The sequence below is a fragment of the Stenella coeruleoalba genome (assembly GCF_951394435.1).
Source record: "Stenella coeruleoalba genome assembly, chromosome: 12".
NCBI classification, from domain to species: Eukaryota; Metazoa; Chordata; class Mammalia; order Artiodactyla; family Delphinidae; genus Stenella; species Stenella coeruleoalba.
Genome location: NC_137158.1, coordinates 54,085,668 through 54,107,326, shown reverse-complemented (window position 1 = coordinate 54,107,326; position 21,659 = coordinate 54,085,668). Strand labels below are relative to the sequence as shown.

The 21,659-nt window shown below is 42.3% G+C and overlaps 1 protein-coding gene across 4 annotated transcripts in view; it reads right to left on the bottom strand.

The window, feature by feature from the left end:
- TPD52L1 (TPD52 like 1) overlaps positions 1 to 21,128 on the bottom strand; it is a 100,065-nt gene extending 78,937 nt beyond the window's left edge. For all 4 annotated transcript variants that reach the window (XM_079939573.1, XM_079939574.1, XM_079939576.1 and 1 more), the window contains exon 1: positions 20,930 to 21,128. In XM_079939573.1, the coding sequence (XP_079795699.1) occupies positions 20,930 to 20,948 (19 nt within the window). In that variant the 5' untranslated portion in view covers positions 20,949 to 21,128. The remainder of the gene's footprint in view (positions 1 to 20,929) is intronic.
- Positions 21,129 to 21,659: the final 531 nt, after the last annotated feature.

Sequence of the window (21,659 nt, the reverse complement as noted above, 5' to 3'; positions counted from 1 at the left end):
TAACAACTCACTCCAGCTCTCCTTTGACAAACTGAGAGAAGAGAGAAATTGTCCAGAGATCTATGGCTCATACCACGTCAACGGAAACAGATCAAGCCTGGAGGCTCACAGTTATCTGTGCTGACACATTTTAGCATCCCTCCTAGTTCATCACTGTATCCCAGAATCTATACATTACTCAGCGCCCAGAAGATGCTCAGGAAATGCTTGTCAGTAAACAAATGTTATCATATGCCTCTATCTAGTTCTGTCCTCAGTGCTAGTGGAAAACACCCAAATCCTATAACTATTCTTAGTCTGATATTTAAATCCCATGATGTGGTTAAATCTCAGTTTGGTTTCCTCTCTCTTTTTTTTCTCTAGAAAATAGCATGTACATAATCAGGTAAAATAGCTGGTCTGCCTCGACACTATCGCTGAAGTCCCCAATGGTTAGCTCTTTTGGTACTGTGGCCGATATGTTTCTTGAGTCTCTTAGGTCTGTTATGTAGTTCTCTTGTTTATTCCTAAGTCCTCCTGAAGGTCTTATATTACAGACTCTTAGTCTTCCTGAATTTTGGTCTTGGCATTGCTACTTATGCTAATCATTTAGATCACATATTATCAGGTTTGTTACCTCATTGCTACAAATTAATCACTCCAGTATATAAATCAATCAATTAATTTGACATCATATTCACTGCTTGGTTCACTGCCATCAGATTCTTTACTCTTTCTAAATCTTAAAGAGAAAAACAAACAGTGGGCTTGAACCCAACTTCTAAGATTACTTTAAGCCATCATTGTTTCCCCTCTTCTGGTTCTACCTTTGTAACCTGCACAAGAGCAACACCAGGCAGCCTCCTTCGCACTACCAGAAAGTACTGTGAATAGTCACAATTAGATGTACTGAATAGCATTCAGCAAGTATAAAGGGCTATGGTAATAGCAAGTCATTTGGCTGCCATTCTGTGGGCCACCAGAGCTGGAAACTGGTGGGATTCTGTTTCTTTATTTAAAAGAACTCTGAGCAAGTAAATAGAAAACATTTTTGATACCTGAATGTATCATTAGAAAAAACAGGAAACAGTGTTTTATATAGATGTTAAACAGTCCCACTCATGTTTTCAATTATAAGTTGAATTCTACAGAATAGGGTAATTCACACTCTCCTTTATATTCTCTGATAAAGAAAAGCTGAATACATAACACATACATATGCTGAATTTATTTATTTACTTAAAAATTATGTATCACATTTAATTTGAAAATTCCAATTTGTTGGTAATGTCACGACCTTCAAAGTTAAAGTGAAATTTTGCTCAATTTAGAGAAGTTCTAAACCATGCTTGGCACTAACTGGTCGATTAACCATAGCAGATGGTAGGGAACTCTGGGAAAAGACTCACTTTCAAATGTCTAGCTTTGAAATCTTAATAATACAAGCCTGCTTTTCTTTTCCTTCCTTCCCTCCCTTTCACCTTCACTCCATAACAGAGTCGAAATGGCTTACGACATCATATATGATGAAATAATAATTACACAAAAATAAAACAGGGCTTGTGCAGCAGTTATGAAAAGACAGAGAAGAAATTGAGACATCTGATGATTCACCAAGACTCTGAGCAGAATAATTATTCACATGATAGAGCGTCAACAGAAGAACAGTAATAACCAGAGCTATGGATTAGAGGTGATGAAAAGGTAGGATCAGGATGGTATCGGAGTTCTGCCTGGTGGTGGATTCAAGTGCATTCAGACACCAGTAGAAAGTGACTTTCCTTGTTGAAATGGCTATCAAACACTCTCCCTTAACCAGATTGCCTCTAAGAAGCTGCTCCCCAGAGCAACACAGCCCTCTTAAAAACCATTTCCGAATTTTTCTTAGAATGCTCAAACAATGCTATCATGCACGAGAGCAGAAAAGACTCACGTCAAATAAGAGCTGCCTTCTCAGCATTTCTGTCCAAAAAAAGATCGCTGGCATTCAGAGTAAGTAAATTGAAGGACTAGAAAAAAGAAGTTAGTACCACTGAAAAGAAAGAAATGAAAGATCATTCTGCTACATTGAAGCTATCCTGTGGAAAAAAACTTGTGCCTTCAATATATACCAGATACAATAAAATTATCAGCATTGTGAAAACAAAACAATAGTACAACTTGCATTATCCTAAGCCTAAATAGAAAGGGAAAAAGACGATCTGCTTGTGAAGTGCTTTGAGGGATTTACAGAATAAACATTCAACCACGAATACCACGGAAAATTAGCATTCCTGTAGTGGTTCTTAGTTAACAAAGGTCTTTGAGGCATGTGGGGATTATTATAATTCTTATTCACACTTCAGGGAGTCCAGCCGCTGAGCAATTGCCTTTAACCTGGAGGCTGAGTGGGACTACCCTGTCTTTCTTTGAGCAGCTCTATACTTGCTGCCTTTAGCAACAGGGTCTACTTGGGTAATCCACTGTCTTCTAAGGGTCTACTTGGGTAATCCTCTGTGTTCTACAGAACACAGTGATAAACGAGAAACGGAAGAGATCTAAGGCACAGCGTTTTTCCTCTTGAAGTTCACTGTTGCCTGGAGAGTTAAAGTTGATCAGGCAAGCGACTGGGGAAGTTGTGTCCAAACTGCAGGAGAGAACCATGAAGGATGGCTGGAATGCAGTCAGGTACGTCTGTTAAGATTGAGCGGTCTGAAGAATAGGAAGGATTTCAGAGGGACATCAAAGGTCTTTAAGGTTGGGTGAAAAGAATGTTTATATTTTGTAAGAGGCAAAGAAAGAATGAAATCCAATCAAGTGATGTGGGGCTACAGGTTGCCCTTTAGAAGTCACGGAGTTGTGGACAGAGCAATTATAAGTTCAGAATATTCACCAGGGTCACCAGTGGGAATGCAGGCAGCGTCCCAACCCAAATCTCTTCTCCTTGTGCAACTTCAAGTGTACTCAGAAAGCCACGTCTCTCTTCTGGAAAGTAAGCTCAGTTAAAGGCTCTGTGCAGAGTATCAATCCCAGAGAGAGGCAGAATCATCTACAACCATCACTCCACCCACCACCTTCAGCACTTTACTGTTTTCTTTAGCACTGACCAACAACTAGTATACTACATCTTCAATTAATTTAAGTTGTTTACTATTTGCCTCTTCCCTAGAATATGAACTTCCTGAGGGCAGAAATTGTCATTTTGTTTGCTTGTGTTTTTCTGGAGTCTAGAACAATGTCTTGGCACATAGATATTTTATTTATTTATTCACTTATTTTTTAGATTTCTTTTTTTTATTGAGGTAAAATGGTTTATAATATTATATTAGTTTCAGGTGTAAATATTTTAGATAATTATTGCACAAAGAAATGAATGAATGAAAAAATGAATAAAACCAAAGCCACAGAACTGGGGTACTTGTGGGAAGACATCTGAGTATTTGGTATTTTATATTATGTTTGAGAGAATTTCGTCTATTGAGAGACAATCAGGTTTATAATTACAATTTTAAGTGTTTAATTAGGAAATTGATTTAAATGTGATTTTTAAGTGGAAATCTTACTAAGTTTGTAAGTAATATTAGAACATTTAAGAGAATTTTAGATTTACTATATTTACATATTTAATTTTTAGATTTACAAGATTTAAGTAATTGGGAAGGATGTCAACTAGAAAATTGAAGTACTCAAATATGAAATTGACTATATGAGCTAAATTTGTATGTCGTACTATTTGACTGTCATACTATTCAAAGTTCCTTTAAGAGTAATTATGAGCATTTGCTAATTTTATAAATAGAATAAGATTTGCAAGCTGAACTTTAGAGTGTAAGTTTTCTGAATCTGTCATGAATAAAATGTTTGAATGAAAAAATAAACCTCCACATAGTCTTTTCAACAAGACACAGGAACGAATCACCACAATGTGCTGCAGAAGGTGGAAGGCTGCACGTGACAGGATCACAGGGCTGCGAGGCAGGAAGGAAACCCGCGTTCTGTTCTAGTGTCTCCACTTATAAGAAACTAGCCTGGGGCAACGCCCCCATCCCCCCTCCAGATCTCTTGGAGTGTTTTCAGCCACAAAATGAGGAGACTGTATGAGATCATTTATTAGTCCCTCCCAACTCTAAATTATGATGCTGTTCCTTAAGGACATAAAACAGATTCCAAATGCCATGGAAGTTGACAGAAGAGGGGGATTACCTCCAGGGAGAAGATCAGAAGTTCATTAGTAGCGGGATGGGATCTGACAAGTTGAAATGAGAGGAACCAGCATTCCAGGCGGACAAAACCACCTGATGGAAGGGTCTAACATGGGGAAGTAGAAAGTGGGCTTGGAAAACGAAGGGACAGGAAAACGTCCAATGATGAGCAAGCCATCCAGTGCGGCCAAGAGAGCACTTCACCAGTGTGTTGATGAATACATCGCATAGCTCAAAAAGCTAGTGTGTTAGTAGCAGCCTTTACTGTATCTGCTAGGACGCCAGAGATATTTTCATAGCACAACGGTAGTATTTACACAGGACCTAAACAAACACTTGATTATCAAAATTATGACATCTACTTGTATTAAGATTAGATTTGGGGCTTCCCTGGTGGCGCAGTGGTTGAGAGTCCGCCTGCCGATGCAGGGGACACGGGTTCGTGCCCCGGTCCGGGAAGATCCCACATGCTGCGGAGCGGCTGGGCCCGTGAGCCATGGCCGCTGAGCCTGCGCGTCCGGAGCCTGTGCTCCACAACGGGAGAGGCCACAGCAGTGAGAGGCCCGCGTACCACAAAAAAAAAAAAAAAAAAGATTAGATTTGGGAAGAAAGATATGCTTTTACATTACACAGTTATTTCTTGGGAGCCTATTTTAAAATGACCTTATACTCTACTACTTTATTAGTATAAAAGGCTAATCATGATTCAAGTATTCATTTTACAGAATTCATCTTGAGTTCTATGAAACAGAAAGAATACCCACATCATCTGATATTTCTGTAAGAGGTTTCCTCTTCTCTAAATTCTCAGCAAAGCTAAAAATACTCTCCAGTGAAAGGTCAGTGAAAATGGGAGAAAAATGGACTCACATTCATCAATATTTCAAACCCTCACAGGTTATCAGCAAAGACTTGGGGGAGGTGGCACATTCAGGGAAGGAAATAAGTGTTTTTCAAGTTCAGTAACTTCTTGCAACATGCAGAATAGTGGACATAAGAATATGGACAGGGCTTCCCTGGTGGCGCAGTGGTTGAGAGTCCGCCTGCCGATGCAGGGGACATGGGTTCGTGCCCCGGTCCGGGAGGATCCCACATGCCGCGGAGCGGCTGGGCCCGTGAGCCATGGCCGCTGAGCCTGCACGTCCAGAGCCTGTGCTCCGCAACGGGGAGAGTCCACAACAGTGAGAGGCCCGCGTACCACAAAAAAAAAAAAAGAATATGGACATATTTTCTCATAAATCTCTACAAAATAGAAAGCAGAGCAGGTCACATGCACATTACAGAAGAAAATGCTACCAAATTATTGTAGCTTTTATTTCTATAAATGAGACTTTCATTTGTCCAGTTAAAATAGTTTGAACAGGTTTGCTGATCCAAGGTTTTCGACTGCACTGAAAATCAGCTGCTCAGGTAAAGCATCCCCAAGGGACTGGGCTGCAGTCTCTCCTTCTCGTCCCTCCTCTGCCCTGTTGGACCCTCCGCCCCAGGACAGTCAGAAAAACCTGGGCACCCAAAGCACACGGTTCATTTGCACATCTCATACTGAAGACTATTAAGTATTTGCTCAATATTTGCTTAATGGAGATTGGGAGAAACTGAATATCTATTTCTTTGTTTGCAAAATATACATCAGGTGTCCAATGACCTCTTCTCTTTTGAGCTGTCTCACGAACAAAACTCTATGAAAAAAATGTGAAATTCTATATTGAATAAAGATATCACAGGGGAAACTAAGAGGTGATGATAGCATTTCCTGGGAAAGCACCATTAGAAGCATCTCTTGTCCTAAGTTTCTCTCCTCAGCCTCCAGGCATCTCTTCTTCTCTCCTGCTGTATTTCTTTTTCTCCTGCTAAGGCTCACTCTTTGTGGGTCCTTCCCTCCCTGCTTCCCATATTTCTCCCTTACCCTCTCCCCCGCCCTCTCACTCTCGTTTTCTTAAAAGGAGCAACTTAGTTCTACCCCAGCTTCTATTTTTATGTTGACTCCCCAACACCTAAGTTTAATATCTTCTTCAACATTTCAATCTTGGAAACATTCTGTGACAATGAAAGAATACTGAGAATTCTTACTATCACTCTAGCACTTCTTTAATCTGGAGAGCTTTTATGAGAAGTTATAATAAAAAATTTAAAAAATTATTCATTTCTTATAAAAGTTGAAATGTTCATCCCCTATTACACCCTGCTGGGGTTACATAAGACATTATCCACTCAGTTCTATTCATTCATTCATTCATCGTTTCCTCCATAAATATTTACAGAGTGCTTTCCATGGGCCAGACATTGTTCTGGACACTGGGGATATGGTAATAAAGGAGACAAAGCCCCTGCCCTCAAGGAGCTTAAATGATAGTTGGGAGAAAATGAAGACAAATAGTTATGCATAATATAACATGCCATAGTGCTATGAAGAAAAAGAAGGTAGAGTAAAGGGAATAGATTGTGATGGGGTCTTATATATTTATATTTATACATAAATAGTTTTCATTTGTGCATTATTTATTTTTTGAAACATCTGAAATAGCAAGAGCAGAAATCTGCATTTGTCATTAGGAGCTTTACAGAATATTCAGAAATCTCAAGCATGCTGCTAAGCAACAGAAACCGGGATCTTCAAAGGCCCGCCATCCAGAATACACACCTTGCTCCACAGGCTCTGCATTCCTTCAGCAAGGTTGCACTGTAATAATCAACATCCAAGCCACGAGAGATCAGAAATAAGATCAGCTAACTGAAAAGATAAGCACTGCCAGCACTCCCCACCACCCCGATGATTTATTAAATTATTATGAGAGAAGCAATGGAAAGGAAAGCAAAAAATTTAACCTGTTCATCCTCAAAACATGTCCAAACGATGAACATTGCTTTGTTATACCTGCATATCTCTAAGCTTTTACCCAAGTAAAGAAAGAAGGAGCCAAAGAGCAATCATTTAAAATATCCTCTTGGGACTTCCCTGGGGGCGCAGTGGTTAAGTGTCCGCCTGCCAATACGGGGGACACGGGTTCGAGCCCTGGTCCGGGAAGATCCCACATGCTGCGGAGCAACTAAGCCCATGAGCCACAACTACTGAGCCCGTGAGCCACAACTGCTGAGCCCATGTGCCACAACTACTGAAGCCCGCGCTCCACAACAAGAGAAGCCACCATGAGAAGCCCGCGCACCACAATGAAGAGTAGCCCCGGCTCACCGCAACTAGAGAAAGCCCGCACCAGCAACGAAGACCCAATGCAGCCAAAAATAAATAAATAAATAAATAAATTTATAAAAATAAAAATTAAATAAAATATCCTCTTGTTAGCAAAACTGCAGTGTGCTTTGGTAGGTAAAATTTATACTTCAGAAAAGAACTTTGCATGCTGGCCAGATGTCCAAATTCCATCAACTTATATACTTATTTCTATCTTCAACCTACTCATCTTTCCTTAGCTCCAGAGAGCTATATTTAATCGTGTGGTAGGTGGTGTACCAAATCCAAAGAATTTTCTGATAAAAGAATGCATTAAACATAGTAACTTGACACCTAACTGCTTCAATAAAAATAGGGTGGTAAGCTCACAAAGAAATGCCATTTGTTTAATAAATACATCTCACCTTTCCTTTTAATTACTGTAATAGTACCCAAGCACCATCCCAAGGGCTTCACGGGCATCATCTCCCTCAGTCATCACCAAACCCACTGGGTGGCCACAACTCTCACCGTTTTGCAGATGACCAAACTGAGACTTGGTTAAGTTAAAGGTCACACAACCAAAAAATGACTGAACTGGGACACGAATCCAAATCTCTGTGACAACATCTGTGCTCTCCACCACTAGGCTAGAGTTCCTTTATCTGACAGAACCTTTATCTTTCTTCTATTTCTTCCTCCTGACTTCTCCCCACATGACCGCACTCATCTTCTCAGCCTGGAGAAACAGCTTATGTGGGTGTACAGTCAATCTCTAAATGAGAAGTACCAGTATCCAGACTAAAATATTAGGAATTACGTTAGGAAATGAAGATACCTAACTTGATTGCAAACTTTCCATATAGAAATGCAAGAAAGCATAGTTCCATCATGGTTGTTTTATACATATAGGAACAGCAGCTCTCTATATATAAACATACACACATTTATACGTGTGCATAGATACATACACAACTTTTTTATTTTTAGAAAGCAACACGGATAAAAGAACTTGAATGAGCCTTTCAAGAACAAGCTAGTCAGTACCTCAAAGGACATCCGATCCAACCCCTCATGTAAGAGGTGAGCAAACAGACCTGAGAGGTGAGTCATGATGATCTCAAAGCCGAGACCAGACACAAGTCTCCGGGCTCCCAGGCCAGTGCCCTCTCTCTACATCAGATTGCCTCCCAAAAGGGTTTGATCAAGAGACAGATGACAGAAACAACAGAAAGCATCTACCCAGGGAAAAATGTGGATTTATACTGAGGAAAGCAGCCAGGGCTCTCTATAGATATCCTTTGGACCATGTGCCTGACTCGAAGTGGAGAGTCCTTTGGGGCAAATGACTGAGCTGGCAAAGCCTGGTAGTTAGGGGAAGGGAGAGAGGAAAATGGGGCACAGACCAGTGGGGAAGCTGGACTCTCTCTGCCTCCTGGATTCCTTCTGTGAGCACGTGATCACATCTACAAACTGACCGCACAGTCGCCAGTCTGCCACAGTAAAAGAAGAGGCCTGCTGATAGAAAGTAAGGGTTACCTTTCATGGTGATACTGGTAGATGGACTCTGGTCTTGCAAGAATGGCAAACCCTGGGTCAGTCTGTTCTTTTTATGGTGGAAGTCGCAGGGAATGGAACACATTTTTTCATTTATTTAACTACTATGCTTCAAACTATTTTCTTCACATTTATTTTTTACCATTCATGCAATTATCCAATACTGAACTGAGTCAGTAGAAAGAGCCAGTTGATTTCAGTGGAGCACTAACAAGGAACCAGTAGACTCTCACAAAGATTAGCTTGCTTCATTCATTTAATAAATATTGATTGAACCCCTATTATGTGTAAGCTCCAGGTACTGGAGATTGAGCACTGACGAACATAGTAAAATATTTTGGCCTCAGTGAACTTACTTTTAGGAGGGGTAGGAAAAGCCAAGGAAAAAAAAATACATTAGGTAAAATATACAGTATGTGAGAGGGGAATAGCAGCTAAAAAGAGAAATGGAAAGCAGGTTAGGGAAATATCAATAGTAAGTGTCTCTGTGCGCGAGTGGTGAGGGTGTAGGGTGAAGTGTCATGTAAAGAGGCCACGACGACATGATCATCACTAACCTTTGCAGGGCCCACGGCAAGAGCGCAAAGCAGGCACACAGCCTGTCCTCTCTTCCCGCAGACACCCTGCACCATGTTAGCTACCAACTGCCACATGGCATGTTACCATGAAGTTAGCTGCTTCAAATGACATGCTTCTATTATCTCTGAGCTTCTGTGGGTCAGAAACCTGGGCACAGCTTGGCTGGGTCCTCTTTCAGGGTCTCACAGGGCAGTAAGCTGTAACCCAGGTGTCAGTCACAGTACACTCTCTTTTTTCCTTTTTTTTTTTTTTAATTTATTTATTTATTTTTGGTTGCTGCATGTGGGCTTTCTCTAGTTGCAGCGAGCGGGGGCTACTCTTCGTTGTGGTGCACAGGCTTCTCATTGCGGTGGCCTCTCTTGTTGCGGAGCACAGGCTCTAGGTGCGCGGGCTTCAGTAGTTGTGGCGCGCGGGCTCAGTAGTTGTGCCTCGTGGGCTCTAGAGCACAGGCTCAGTAGTTGTGGTGCAAGGGCCTAGTTGTTCCACGGCATGTGGGATCTTCCCGGACCAGGGCTCAAACCCGTGTCCCCTGCACTGGCAGGCGGATTCTTAACCACTGTGCCACCAGGGAAGCCCAGCGCTCTCATCTAGAAGTTTGACTGGGGAGAATCCACTTCAAGTCTCACTCAGGTTGTTGGCAGAATAATTTCCTGGCATCTACAGAGCAGAAGGCCTTAGGTTTTTGCTGCCTTCCTCAAGTCCTAGAAAACACCCTCAGTTTCTAGAAGCTGCCCAAAGTTCCTGGTCACGTGAGCTTGTCTAACACAGCTGCTTCCTTCATCAACCCACCAGGAGAGTCTCAACTCCAGTCTGCTAAGACACAGTATTATTAAAGTAACATAATCAAAGGATAACATCCCATCCTGTCTGTCACATGCTGTTAGAAGCGAGTCACAGGTCCTGTCTGAAATCTCAGTGGAAGGACCATACAGGGGTATGAAAACTGGAAATCATTCATCACCTGGGGTCACCTAGAGGTCTGTCCATCACAAGCACAAACAGGGGCTCCTGTGCACGTGCATGGGGAAACCTAGCCCAGTGAGTTTATATCGGAACTCTCAAACAGAATGTGCGTCAGAATCATTGGGAGGGCATTTTAAAACACAGATGGCTCGCCTCCAAAGTCTCTGATTCAGTAGGTCGAGAGCGGGGCTTAAGAATTTGCACTTCTAACAAGTTCCCAGGTGAAGCCCATGATGCTGTCAAGGGATCACACTGACAACCAGTACCCTAGCCTGTATGTCCAAGCGACTCCCACTGCCAACTCCAAGAGCAGCCTGCCCGTCATCTCTCAGGATGAAGAATGTTCACGCTGGCAGCATGGTCTACTCTTGGAAGGCACAGGCAAGCCTGGTAACACACTGAGGGCTGTTTGGGCAGAGAATTCTGGAGTCCCGGGTACCCAGAGCTCGGTCTAGAAGAAGAGGCATACGTTCTAGGTGGGTCTATAGACTACTCATTCCAGACAAGGCTCACACAGAAGGCTAAAATGGGGTCCTCTAAAGTTAACGGCTCAGGAAAGGTGTCAAGAATTGTGAAGTGTTGGATTTTGCCCCACTTGCAAGCAAACAAATTAGCCTGCCAGTTTCATAGATGTTGGCAGGAGATACAAGACTCCTGGGTCACAGAAAAAAGAAAATGTATTACTCACAACAATAGCAGTAGCCATGGCAACATCATTGCACCAGTTCCCTAAGCCCTAATTCCACAAGGGTGACGTGCTGAGGGCCAGTGGTGCCTGATTACACAGTGGGATGTGTTTCCGCGAGTAGCACCGAGATTAGGATGCTCCGATTTTATACAGGGGCTGCTAGCAAATCTGCACGACATGGGGTCCAGAGGGAGTCCTGATCTTTATTATCTCGGACGGTAAATCTACCTGCCCCTAAGGGAGACAGTCTCTGTCTTCCAAGGCTGCCTGCTATGCAAAACCTCCTTGAAAAGAGCGTCAAGGGAAAATTAGCTGTGAATGCCTGTGCTCACAAGACCAGTTGCGCAGAAACTTGAGAGACCGACAGAGAACTGTCTCCTGACAACAGGGGCCCAGTTGCCAGGACTAAGGGTAACACTGAAGGTACTGTGGGAGAGTTAGGGAAGGTAGCTGAGGGAGAGTTTCTGAGGCAGAAGGCTCAGAAGGCTCAGCTGAAAGGTTCTGAAGAGGCAGCAAAGGGAACTCCAAAGGAAAGCATTAGGAGATAAGGTCGGGGAAACGAGGAGGAAGGGGAATCACGTAGCACCCTTGTGGCCACAGAAAGGACCCTCCTCTCTATTCTTAGTGAAAGGAGGAGTTCCTGCAGACTTCTGAAGCGAGGCATGGCATGACACTACCTGTTTTGAGACGATCACTCTCGTTACTATGCTGGGAATAGACTGAAGACAGGCCAGGGCCCAAGCAGGGAGACCAGCTAGGAAACTCCTGCAGGAACTCAGGTGAGAAATAATGGTGGCCTGGACTAAGGCACGGTCAGCAGAGAGGGTGGGAAGCTGTTCCACTCTCAATATATTGTGAAAATAGAGCTGGCATGACAGACTGGAAACGGGATATGGATATGATGCGGGGGGAACCCCAAAACAAAAACCTTTCCTGGCATAGGTTTTGGGCTTCCATGTTTGAAATGGAGTTGCCATTAGCTGAGATGGCAATAACTTTGGGAGATACTGGGAGACTAGGGTTATTTCAGAGGAAGAAGATCAGAAATTCAATGTTAGACATGTTAAGTTCAAGATTTTAGACATTCATGCAGACGTAGTAAGTGAGTAGCTGAAAGTGAGGGCCAGGTCCAGGCTGGGAAAATAAATTTGGGAGTTGCTGGTTTGTTGGCGTATGGATGGAACTTAAAAGCACAAGTCACGAGGAGCTCACCAAGAGAGCGAGTGCATATAGAAGGCAAAGGAAACTGAGGGGGGGCTTGCGAAGAAGGAGGGGGGGAAAGTGCTTGGCATCCTGGAAACCAAGAGAACAAAGTGCTCCAGGGAGGAGGGAATGAGCAACAGCGCCAAGAGATGCTGGTATGTCAACTAAGATGGGGACTGGATTTTTTTTTTTTAAAGAGAAAGAGCTAATTTTCTCTTTCCTCAAAGAGAACCCAAATTCAAAGCAATTACATGGGACCATTATAACTCCACCATATATAACAGGTCCCATTACATTAATCCAAAATATCTATTTTCCCTCAGCCTTGAGGAAGGAATAAGAAGAAAGGACAAAAATCTGAGGAAGACAACTCTGCAGAGGCAGGCACAGGGCGTCACGGGGAAGAGAGGGCCAAGCAAAACACTGGCATCAAGTTCTTTTTTTCCTGAGGTCAGATCTCCACAGGAGGTAGTCTTTGTACTTACATGTTGTGAATTCCTGGGTCATTGCAAACAAGCATATTTAACTGTAAGTACACAACATGTGGGATGACACTAAATATAAGTGGGTTTTTTCTCTACAGTAGCAAAAGTCATAAAAAGTTATATTTGTATCTAATTGTAAGATTTGGGATAGTAGATTATAAAATGTTAGTGCTAATACCACAATTATTTGTCCAGTTCTCTTAATGAGGGAAGTCAGCAACCCCATAACATACCTAATCAAAGAACTTAAGTCAATGTGGTGTGGGCAATATTGTGATTCCAATTCTTTTCAAATGTATACCTGAATCTCTTTTCAGATGTGTGTTTTACCGCTGTTTTTTTACTGTTACTCAACCGACCTCCCTTTTTCTTCCAATACGAGATTTGCTTTTCAAATGTATTGGATTTTTTATTTGTAAGTACAAGGGCCTTTCTCCCTTGTGGAGGCCAAAACCCTTGCTCGAAAGGAGGGGCCTGGGTCTCAGGCCTTCTCCTGCATGCAAGAGAATCTGTAAAGCATATGCGTTGAGCACTGCCATGAAGTGACCACCTGCCTTCTGGCTGGTGGATACACTCCCCTTACGTCTTCACGTGTAGATTTTATCAAAATAGCAAGATCATATTTCAAAAAATTTTTGCATGTGTGTTCTTGTCTCTATACATTGTATCTATGCATCTTATCTCATCTGTATACATTCTCTGTCACAGGGAAAAAAACGCAAAGTCCTAATCCTCCTTCTTTCAGGGACAGTGTCATTGAGAGTGGACTATGGGAATCTGATGGAACATCTCATAATGACTGCAACCATGCCTGGCACACAGTAGGCCCACAATAGGTATTTTCCTTGTCAGTAATGTCCTTCATGGAATGAGGAAAATAGAAATAGGTGAGTGCTTATAAGAACCTTCCAATCACCTGAAATAAACTTTGCAGGAAGAATGAATATCTTGAAATTTCCAGATGGAGACCTGGGGTATCAAAAGAGGAATAACAAGGCCAAAGACTTCAATTTCCTCCTGGCCTAACTCTTGTCCTAACTCTTAAGTAAGGGAACCATCTTTCCATGATGTCTTCATGTAGAAATGAATCCATTTTGAAATCCCGAATGTTGGAAATACTTATAAACAATTTTCTTTTCTGCTCTCATTATTGCTACTCTCAGCTCATTCATGTGCAGGGGGGAACATCGGTGAAAAACAAACAAACAAATATCCAACAGCCAGAGACTCTGAAACTGAGAAATCTGAAGAGATCCCTTCTCACCGTCCCCAATCCCTAGTTATCTTTTTCTTTTGAATGAATCAGTTCTGTTTCCAGGATACTTGACAAGGTGCTCTTGTTATTGATTGACAAAAGAGGTGTCTAATTATAAGAAAATTGCATTTTGCAATTTCCAAGGGCTTGGAGGATTCTATGTTTTAGATACACAGCAGGGAAAATGTAATTTGCGTAAGGTGCAAATAACCATGGATAAGTCTGGAGATGAGGTGTAACATATACACACATTTTCAGTGTGTGGTACATCATTTGGCTATAGCACAAATAGTCAAGTGTCAGATTTCTGTCTTTTGAGAAAGAAGCAATATGGTGGTGAAGAAGGGGTACTCTTGGAGATTTGTGGTTTTATTCTGGGAATTTCACACCCTCTGCATCAAAATGTAACACTTATAAACGACTCACACTGTGAGAAACTATTTAAAATTCATCTTTCCTTGAGGACCCAAAGCTTTCATTTAGCCAACTCAAATTCATTAAAATGTCCTACTGCCTTCCCTGGTACATTAATAGTGATTCTTAATTTAATGTATAGATTTTAAATAAATTACACTTCATTTCTAAAATATTCAGTGAAAAGCAGAATGACAGGCTGGAAAATCCACAGATTGGGGTCATCCTTTACGTGTTCTTAACTGCATCCTAACTCCATAAGTTTAAAAGGTGGCTTCAAAGTGTTGCTGGGGACCTTCCAAAATTGCAGTCATGATGAATGTCCACATACATGGAGAGCAAGCCAGGTTGATGGCTCGGACTGCCACCCTCTTTTCTTCAATTGCCATTTTAAAAAATTAATTTTTATTGGAGTATAGTTGATTTACAATGTTGTGTCAGTTTCTGCTGTACAGCAAAGTGAATCAGTTATACATATACATATATCCACTCTTTTTTAGATTCATTTCCTATATAGGTCATTACAGAGTATTAAGAAGAGTTTCCTGTGCTATACAATAGGTCCTTATCAGTTATCTATCTTATATATAGCAGTGTGTATATGTCAATCCCAATCTCCCAGTTTATCCTTTCCCCCTCTTTCCCCCTTGGTAGCCATAAGTTTGTTTCAATTGCCATTTTAGACCACAGAAGTTTAACACAGAGATTGCTACAGTAGCTTAAGGACAAACCCTCTGACCATTCAATTTTTTCCACTAGGTACCTTCTTAAAGTAGGTATTGTGCTAACATGCTGGGAGACGGTTAAATTAAAACATACCGGGGTAAACAAGTAATTATAATACTCATGAGACTATAAAAATCTTTCTTTTTTGGGTATTCCTTGAGATGAGTCTTTTTAGCGGGCATCTAGAGTGTACAGACCCTACTTTGTGGAGACAAGCAGGTAGATCCTATGCCTTTTATTTATTTTAAAGTCCTGAGATTACGAGATATAGGTGAACACGAAGTGGAATGACATATTTGAACCATTCCACCTTTGAAATGGCTTTTCCTTGCAGCTGCTGATAAAATTCCGCACTGGTTCTAAGCATCATATGGCCTGTGATTTTACAGAATTTCCCATCTTGAAAACAGAACTAAAACAGCCAGCGGTTGCTACATAAGCACCCCTACCCCAACTTGCCATAATACAGGGCTTATTCTTGCAGACCTCAGCTAATCTGGGTCATATGCCCAGACCTAGACGCTGCCCATATATGCAATCGACAGTATGGTTAAATTCTGCCCTTTTAAAACCCCCTTGACCATACAGAATGTCAAGAAAAATCTATTATTTTTAACTTTGCACACTGACCACTTATACACACCAACTTAAGGAGATGGTATAGAATATTAATAAAATCTCAAAGTGTGCAGCCAAACTCTCTGATTCCAAATCTGGGCTCCAACACATCCAAGATCTATGAATTAAAGGAAGTTGTGCAACTACTCTGTCATTTAGTTTCTTCATCTGTAAAACGAAAATAGCATTACCTTCCTCTTGACTTTGTTGTATTTAGTAATAACATGATTTTTTTTAAGTGCATAATAGCATGGCATCTGGCACTTTAAAAAAATACAGTATTATTGTTTTTATCACCCTCATTGTGAATTAGTTCTAATTAGTACTTTAATACTCAAAAAGTCCCAATGAGATGGAAATATATCATCTAGTTAGTTCTATGTGCCATTACCCATAGGAATGACTCTTCTTGGTTGCCCTTCCTGGAAAGATGACCCATGCCAATCAAACACATCTTTGCTTCCCGTTGGCATATACTGCCCATCACATACTGAGAAATGGTGTAGGATAGTGGTGGAGCTCACACTCTGGACTCAGATGGACTTGCAATTGAATTCTGCCTGCCTCACTGAATTTTTCTGACCTTCAGTTTTCCCTGTCTATAAAATGAGTTAAAAGTAATAGTATCTATCCCATGGTGTCATTAAAAGATTCAATAAGATAATGCATGTAAAGTTCTTTGCTACTAAAAACATCAGCAAATGTTTACAGAGTACTTACAAAGTGTCAGGTACCGTTTTAAGCACTTTGCATATATTAACTCGTTAAATCCTCATTACAATCCTGTGAGATAGCTGTTATTGTTTTCCACACTTTATGTATGGGGAAACCAAGGCCCAGAGAGATCAAATACATTTTTCAGGGTCATGTTAATGATAAGTGACCACGGTAGGATCAAAATACAAGCAGTTTGACTTGATTCTGGAATCTTAACCACTATCCCCTGCTACCTCTCAATAGTAAGTGCTTATTGAATATTTGCTATTACTATAGTAATCAATAAATATTTGTTGAAATATTTATTTGACAAATCATTATTTGTCAAAGTATCAATACTTATTTATTATTTACTTAGCTCCCTAAGTACCAAATCTTAAGACTGGCCAGAAAAATGGACTCTTTTGCTTATAAGTTTTTTGAAGCAACTTCTCAGATTCTGTCTAGCAAGAGTATCAAGAAAACAAGGTGTATATTAGGGAATGCAATTCAAAATAGGTTCCAATATACTATAATATCTATGATTTGTTATGACTCCATTTCATAAGAAGTTTAATTGCAACAATAGTACATGATTTGTTGCAAATGATTGACTTTATCTTATATAAACATCACTAATTACTTTAAAACTTTTATTTAGAGGGAAAATAAAACAATAGAAGGTAGCTCTGAAGACACTAAGAATGCTCTTCATAATATTTTCAAAAGTCATTAATCAAAATGTGTAATACCTAGCTTCCACAGTTTGAGGTTTATGATTATATGGCCTGAAATGTGGAAAACAGATTTTTTTCCTTGGGTATCTGATCCCTACAATATAAGAGACTTGACCTGTTGCTATTTATGAGAGAAGGGATTATTTTACTGCTTTGTAAAAAAAAAAAAATGCCTTGTTTACAAAGCAAGAATTTGTTTTCATGGAATATTAATAAAATGGTTGTAACTGTATTCATTTTTCTAGAGCTCATTCCTTGCTTCATTTTCTGTTCTTATCCTGGCTTGTTGTCTTTCATCTGTTTCTAATTTACATTACCTTGCTGTAATGTAATTTACATTACCTTGTTTCATGTATCTGTATAAACTGCCCTGAGTTCTTCCTGGAACAAGATGAGTGCAAATAAATGTCCTTTGAGCAAAGTAGAAAGTAAGGTAAATATGACCTTTTCACTTTAATGGAATCTGCAAACAGGATTAATCTGATGTTTATTACTTTATGTCATTCATGGACTTATGAGAATCCTCCTGAGCAGAATGTCTGAATATAAAAAATAGTTACTGGAATTTGGCTGAATAATGGCACCCAAAGATATCAGGTCCCAATCACCGGAACCTCTGAATGTTACCTTATATGGGCAAAGGGTCTCTGCAGATGTGATGAAGTTAAGGATCTTGGGATGGGGAGATTATCTTGGATTACCCAGGGGAGCTCTAAATGAAATCACAAGCATTCTTAAAAGAGAGACAGAGGGAGAAGGCAATATGACCACAAAGGCAGAGACTGGAAAGATGCAGCCAAAGAATACCAACAGCCACCAGTATCTGGAAGAGGTAAGGAAAAATTATTCCTTAGAGCATCCAGAGGGATCGAAGCCTTGCTGACATCTTAATTTTGGTCCAGTGATAGTGACTTTGGACTTCTAGCCTCCTAACTGTGAGAGAAAACATTTCTGTTGTTTTAAGCCACTAAGTTTGCAGTAATTTGTTACAGCAATTATGGGACACTAATACAATTATTAATCTGAATACATACAAGTGTGAAGTGAAATTTTGCCTTTTAACATTAAAGACAATGGGAAAGACAGAAAGTTATTTCCTAGAGTAACGAAATATTGAAAGGTAGTTCAAAAAGATCAGGAACTTTTTACTTTAAAGGACTGCCATATGTTTCAGGAAAATGCTACATTCCTAAATAAATTCTCTGTCTAATATATCATTTTTATGAAAGCAAATTCTCTACTACCAGGAAAACAACTGGCGACGTTGGCCTCCTGTGGGCCTCTCACTGCATACTGTTCTCCAGGCCCTCTTCGTGGAATGGCTCTGCTCCTAACCCCACTTCTGTGTTTTACCTTCTACCGAAGTCAAAGAATATATCTGCAGCATTTCACTTAGGGAAACGTTTCTAGGACCCGCTGCTGCATTTATGGAGCGATGTGTGCAAATCATGTCCATAGCATTTGTGTGGGGGGGTGGTCCCCTGCAAAGTACATGGGGATATCTTATCAGCAGCTGACCACTTAACCTCACTCAGTTTTGCTTTTCTCTAGATCAAGAGGCAGAAAGAGAAGCCATCCCCACTCTAGATAATTCTAAAATAAACGGTGTTGAGGATAGAAACTTGCATTTAGGAAATCACAGGACTCTCTTAGAATCTAAGAGGCAATTCATTTAGCCAGAGTAACGTGTGAAGGGGCAAGAAGATCTCGAACTTGATGTTACAAGAAATTTACATCTTTGACCTGTTTCCTTTCTGGAGAACGGGAAGGACAACACTACCTAGCTCATGAGACTGCTGTGAAGAAGAAATGAGTCAACACATGTAAAGCACAAAGAGCAGAAACAGGGACACAGTGAACAAACTCTGCTGGTTTGATTATCACCTACTAGGCCGGGAGATTTTTCAGGCTCTTGCTACACTCTGGCCCTCTTCTTATCGTTAAGATGCTTGCAATTTTACATTTTACTTATCAAATAACTATCAAATTAATGTCCATCTCTTCCTCTACTGTAAATTTCATGAAGCAGAGATCAAGGCCGGGTTTGTTCCTTCCAGCACAGTGCTTGGCCAAGGAAAGCACTGGAATATTTGTTAAGTATATTTCTCACATAAAGCAAACGAATAACACTAGTGGGTCCAATCTGTAGTTTCAGTAACCTGATGAATGTTTCCTATCTGCTGTGCCAGAGTAACAGATTCTGTTACTCACTCACTGCGTGAGTAACCTCACTGAGTAACAGATTCACCTGGGAAGATTTCAAATATACCCATGCCCAGGGCCCAGAGATTCCAATTTGATTGATCTGGAATCTGCCAGGGCCTGTATTTAAGACTGCAAATAATTCTAATCTGCAAAGCAGGTTGGAAAGCTCCAGCCTTGTTTCCACCTGCTTCAGCTTAGGAGTGAAGGCCTCCAACCTGACCTCTGCGTTTGAATTTGACCAACAACCGTTGGTTGAATTCTCCTTTCCTATTTAGAGAGTGCGGGAAAAAATACTGGAACTGGCAGCTTTATGCACAGGATCTTGGCTGATGGTAAGAACGAGGATGGTTTGTACTGTTCAGACCATCGTAATCCTGGCAGCGAACCTGCTGGGTGGCTCCAGGCCCCAGTATCTGCCAAGTCGCTCACATACAAGACGCTTGGCCTCTAAAGGGCGAGCACATAGGGTCATGAACCTCTTCTTCCTTTTTTTTTTTAAACGGGTTTTTTATTTATTTTAAAAAGCCTTCACAGAATTTCCCGCAGTGTGTTAGAAAGGTGGTGGTGATTGTTTTAAAGGCTGAACTCTGCCCCCGATCCCTTCTTGGCGTTGCTCCCAAGATAGACCCCAGAGTCAGTGTTCTTCCTACCAGTCTCCTGTTCCACCTCCGCCCACCTCTGTTTCTTTCCACCGACCATTTACTTCCACTCTTGTACGATTCCTTCAGGATTCCCTAACCCTCGTCCGCGTGTGACCCCAAGACACCAGGCTGCCCTTGGTGAAGCGGTCTCGGGCTCCTCGAGCGGGCGACCGCAGGAGCTGGGAGCGTGGCGGCCAGACCGTGGCCGGCGGCCCTGCGCGCCTGGGGAGGCAGAAGTCGCTCCCGACCGTGGGAAACAGGGACACCCGTGTCGAGCTGCTGAAGATCAGCGGGCGGTAACGCTCTCCCGGCCTCGGAAGGCAGGTCCCGGCCCTGCAAACCCCTCGCGTAGCCGGGAGAGCCGGGTCCCCGCGGAACCAGCGCCGCGGCGCGCGCCGCTCTCAGCCCGGGACTTGGGAGCTGCGGAACGCTAGCCCTCCGCTCAGGGCAGGAGGCGTAGCGCTCCCCACTACTCCCCGCGGGGAGAAGGGAACGAAACACGGACTCCGGTCCCTGCCCAACAGGTTCTTTGGGCGCCCACGAGGCTCGGGAAGCGTGTGGGCGACGGGCTGGGAAAGGAGTAAGGCATTCCGCTGGCGCATTCCCTGCGGAGGGTCCTCTGCACTTAATGCGTCCTTCACTGGTCCCCAGCCCCACAGCAAGTCCTGAGTTTGGGGAGCAGGAATTGCCCCGCAAGCGCGGGTAGGAGCGGAGTTGTGGGCATGTGGTGCGGTCACCCATCAGCTCGGTCCGGGAGCAAAGTTAGGTGATGCAGGGAAAGGGCCTTTACGTTCCCCAGGGCCTGACCCTCAGGGCGGTCGGCGACCACTCACCTCGTGCCTGCGCCTCCATGGTGGCCGACTTCGGACTGAGCGCGGCGGGGGCGCCCGGCGCTTGGAGGAGAAGCAGCAGCGGTGCCCGAGCTCGGAACGCAGCTGACACAGCCGCTCGCGTCCTCTTCCTGCACGCTTGTAGCGAGCGCAGCGCTGAAAGGGCGGGGACCGCGGAGCGGCCTCAGCTGCCCGCTTCTGGTTACCTCCGCCCCTTCCAGTCCACCTGGCCCAGGCCTCGCGGGAAGGGAGCCTACCGCTGGGCGCCACCTGCCGGCCGCTCCGCGCATCGGGCGGACGGCGCCCGCTCCGGGCTGTGGGCGCGTGCTCCGCCCTACGAAGGCTTGAGGTCGGCTGTACCTTCACTGTTTTGTGTATTTGGGTTTTTTTTAGTGAATACATTTATTGATACCCATTTTATATAGTTCAATGAAATAATCCACAAATTTAAAAGCATTTTTCTTTTGGATATCACCATGGTCCATGTAAATACTTAACCGTCAGAATCGTCTGCAAGTAGCACTCCAAGTCACGTGTTTAAGTTTACAGACCTGAATATACATATTTCATTAAACAGTGGCACTTATGTACTCAAGTGATCCAGTGGCTCTGGAATCTATGACTACTGGGCATGTGGGATAAAAATAATGTGTACGTTTAAATCAAGGGAAGGGTATCAATCATCAACAAAAAGAAAAATTATGAATTAATATCCTAGGTGAAGAAAGTTCCA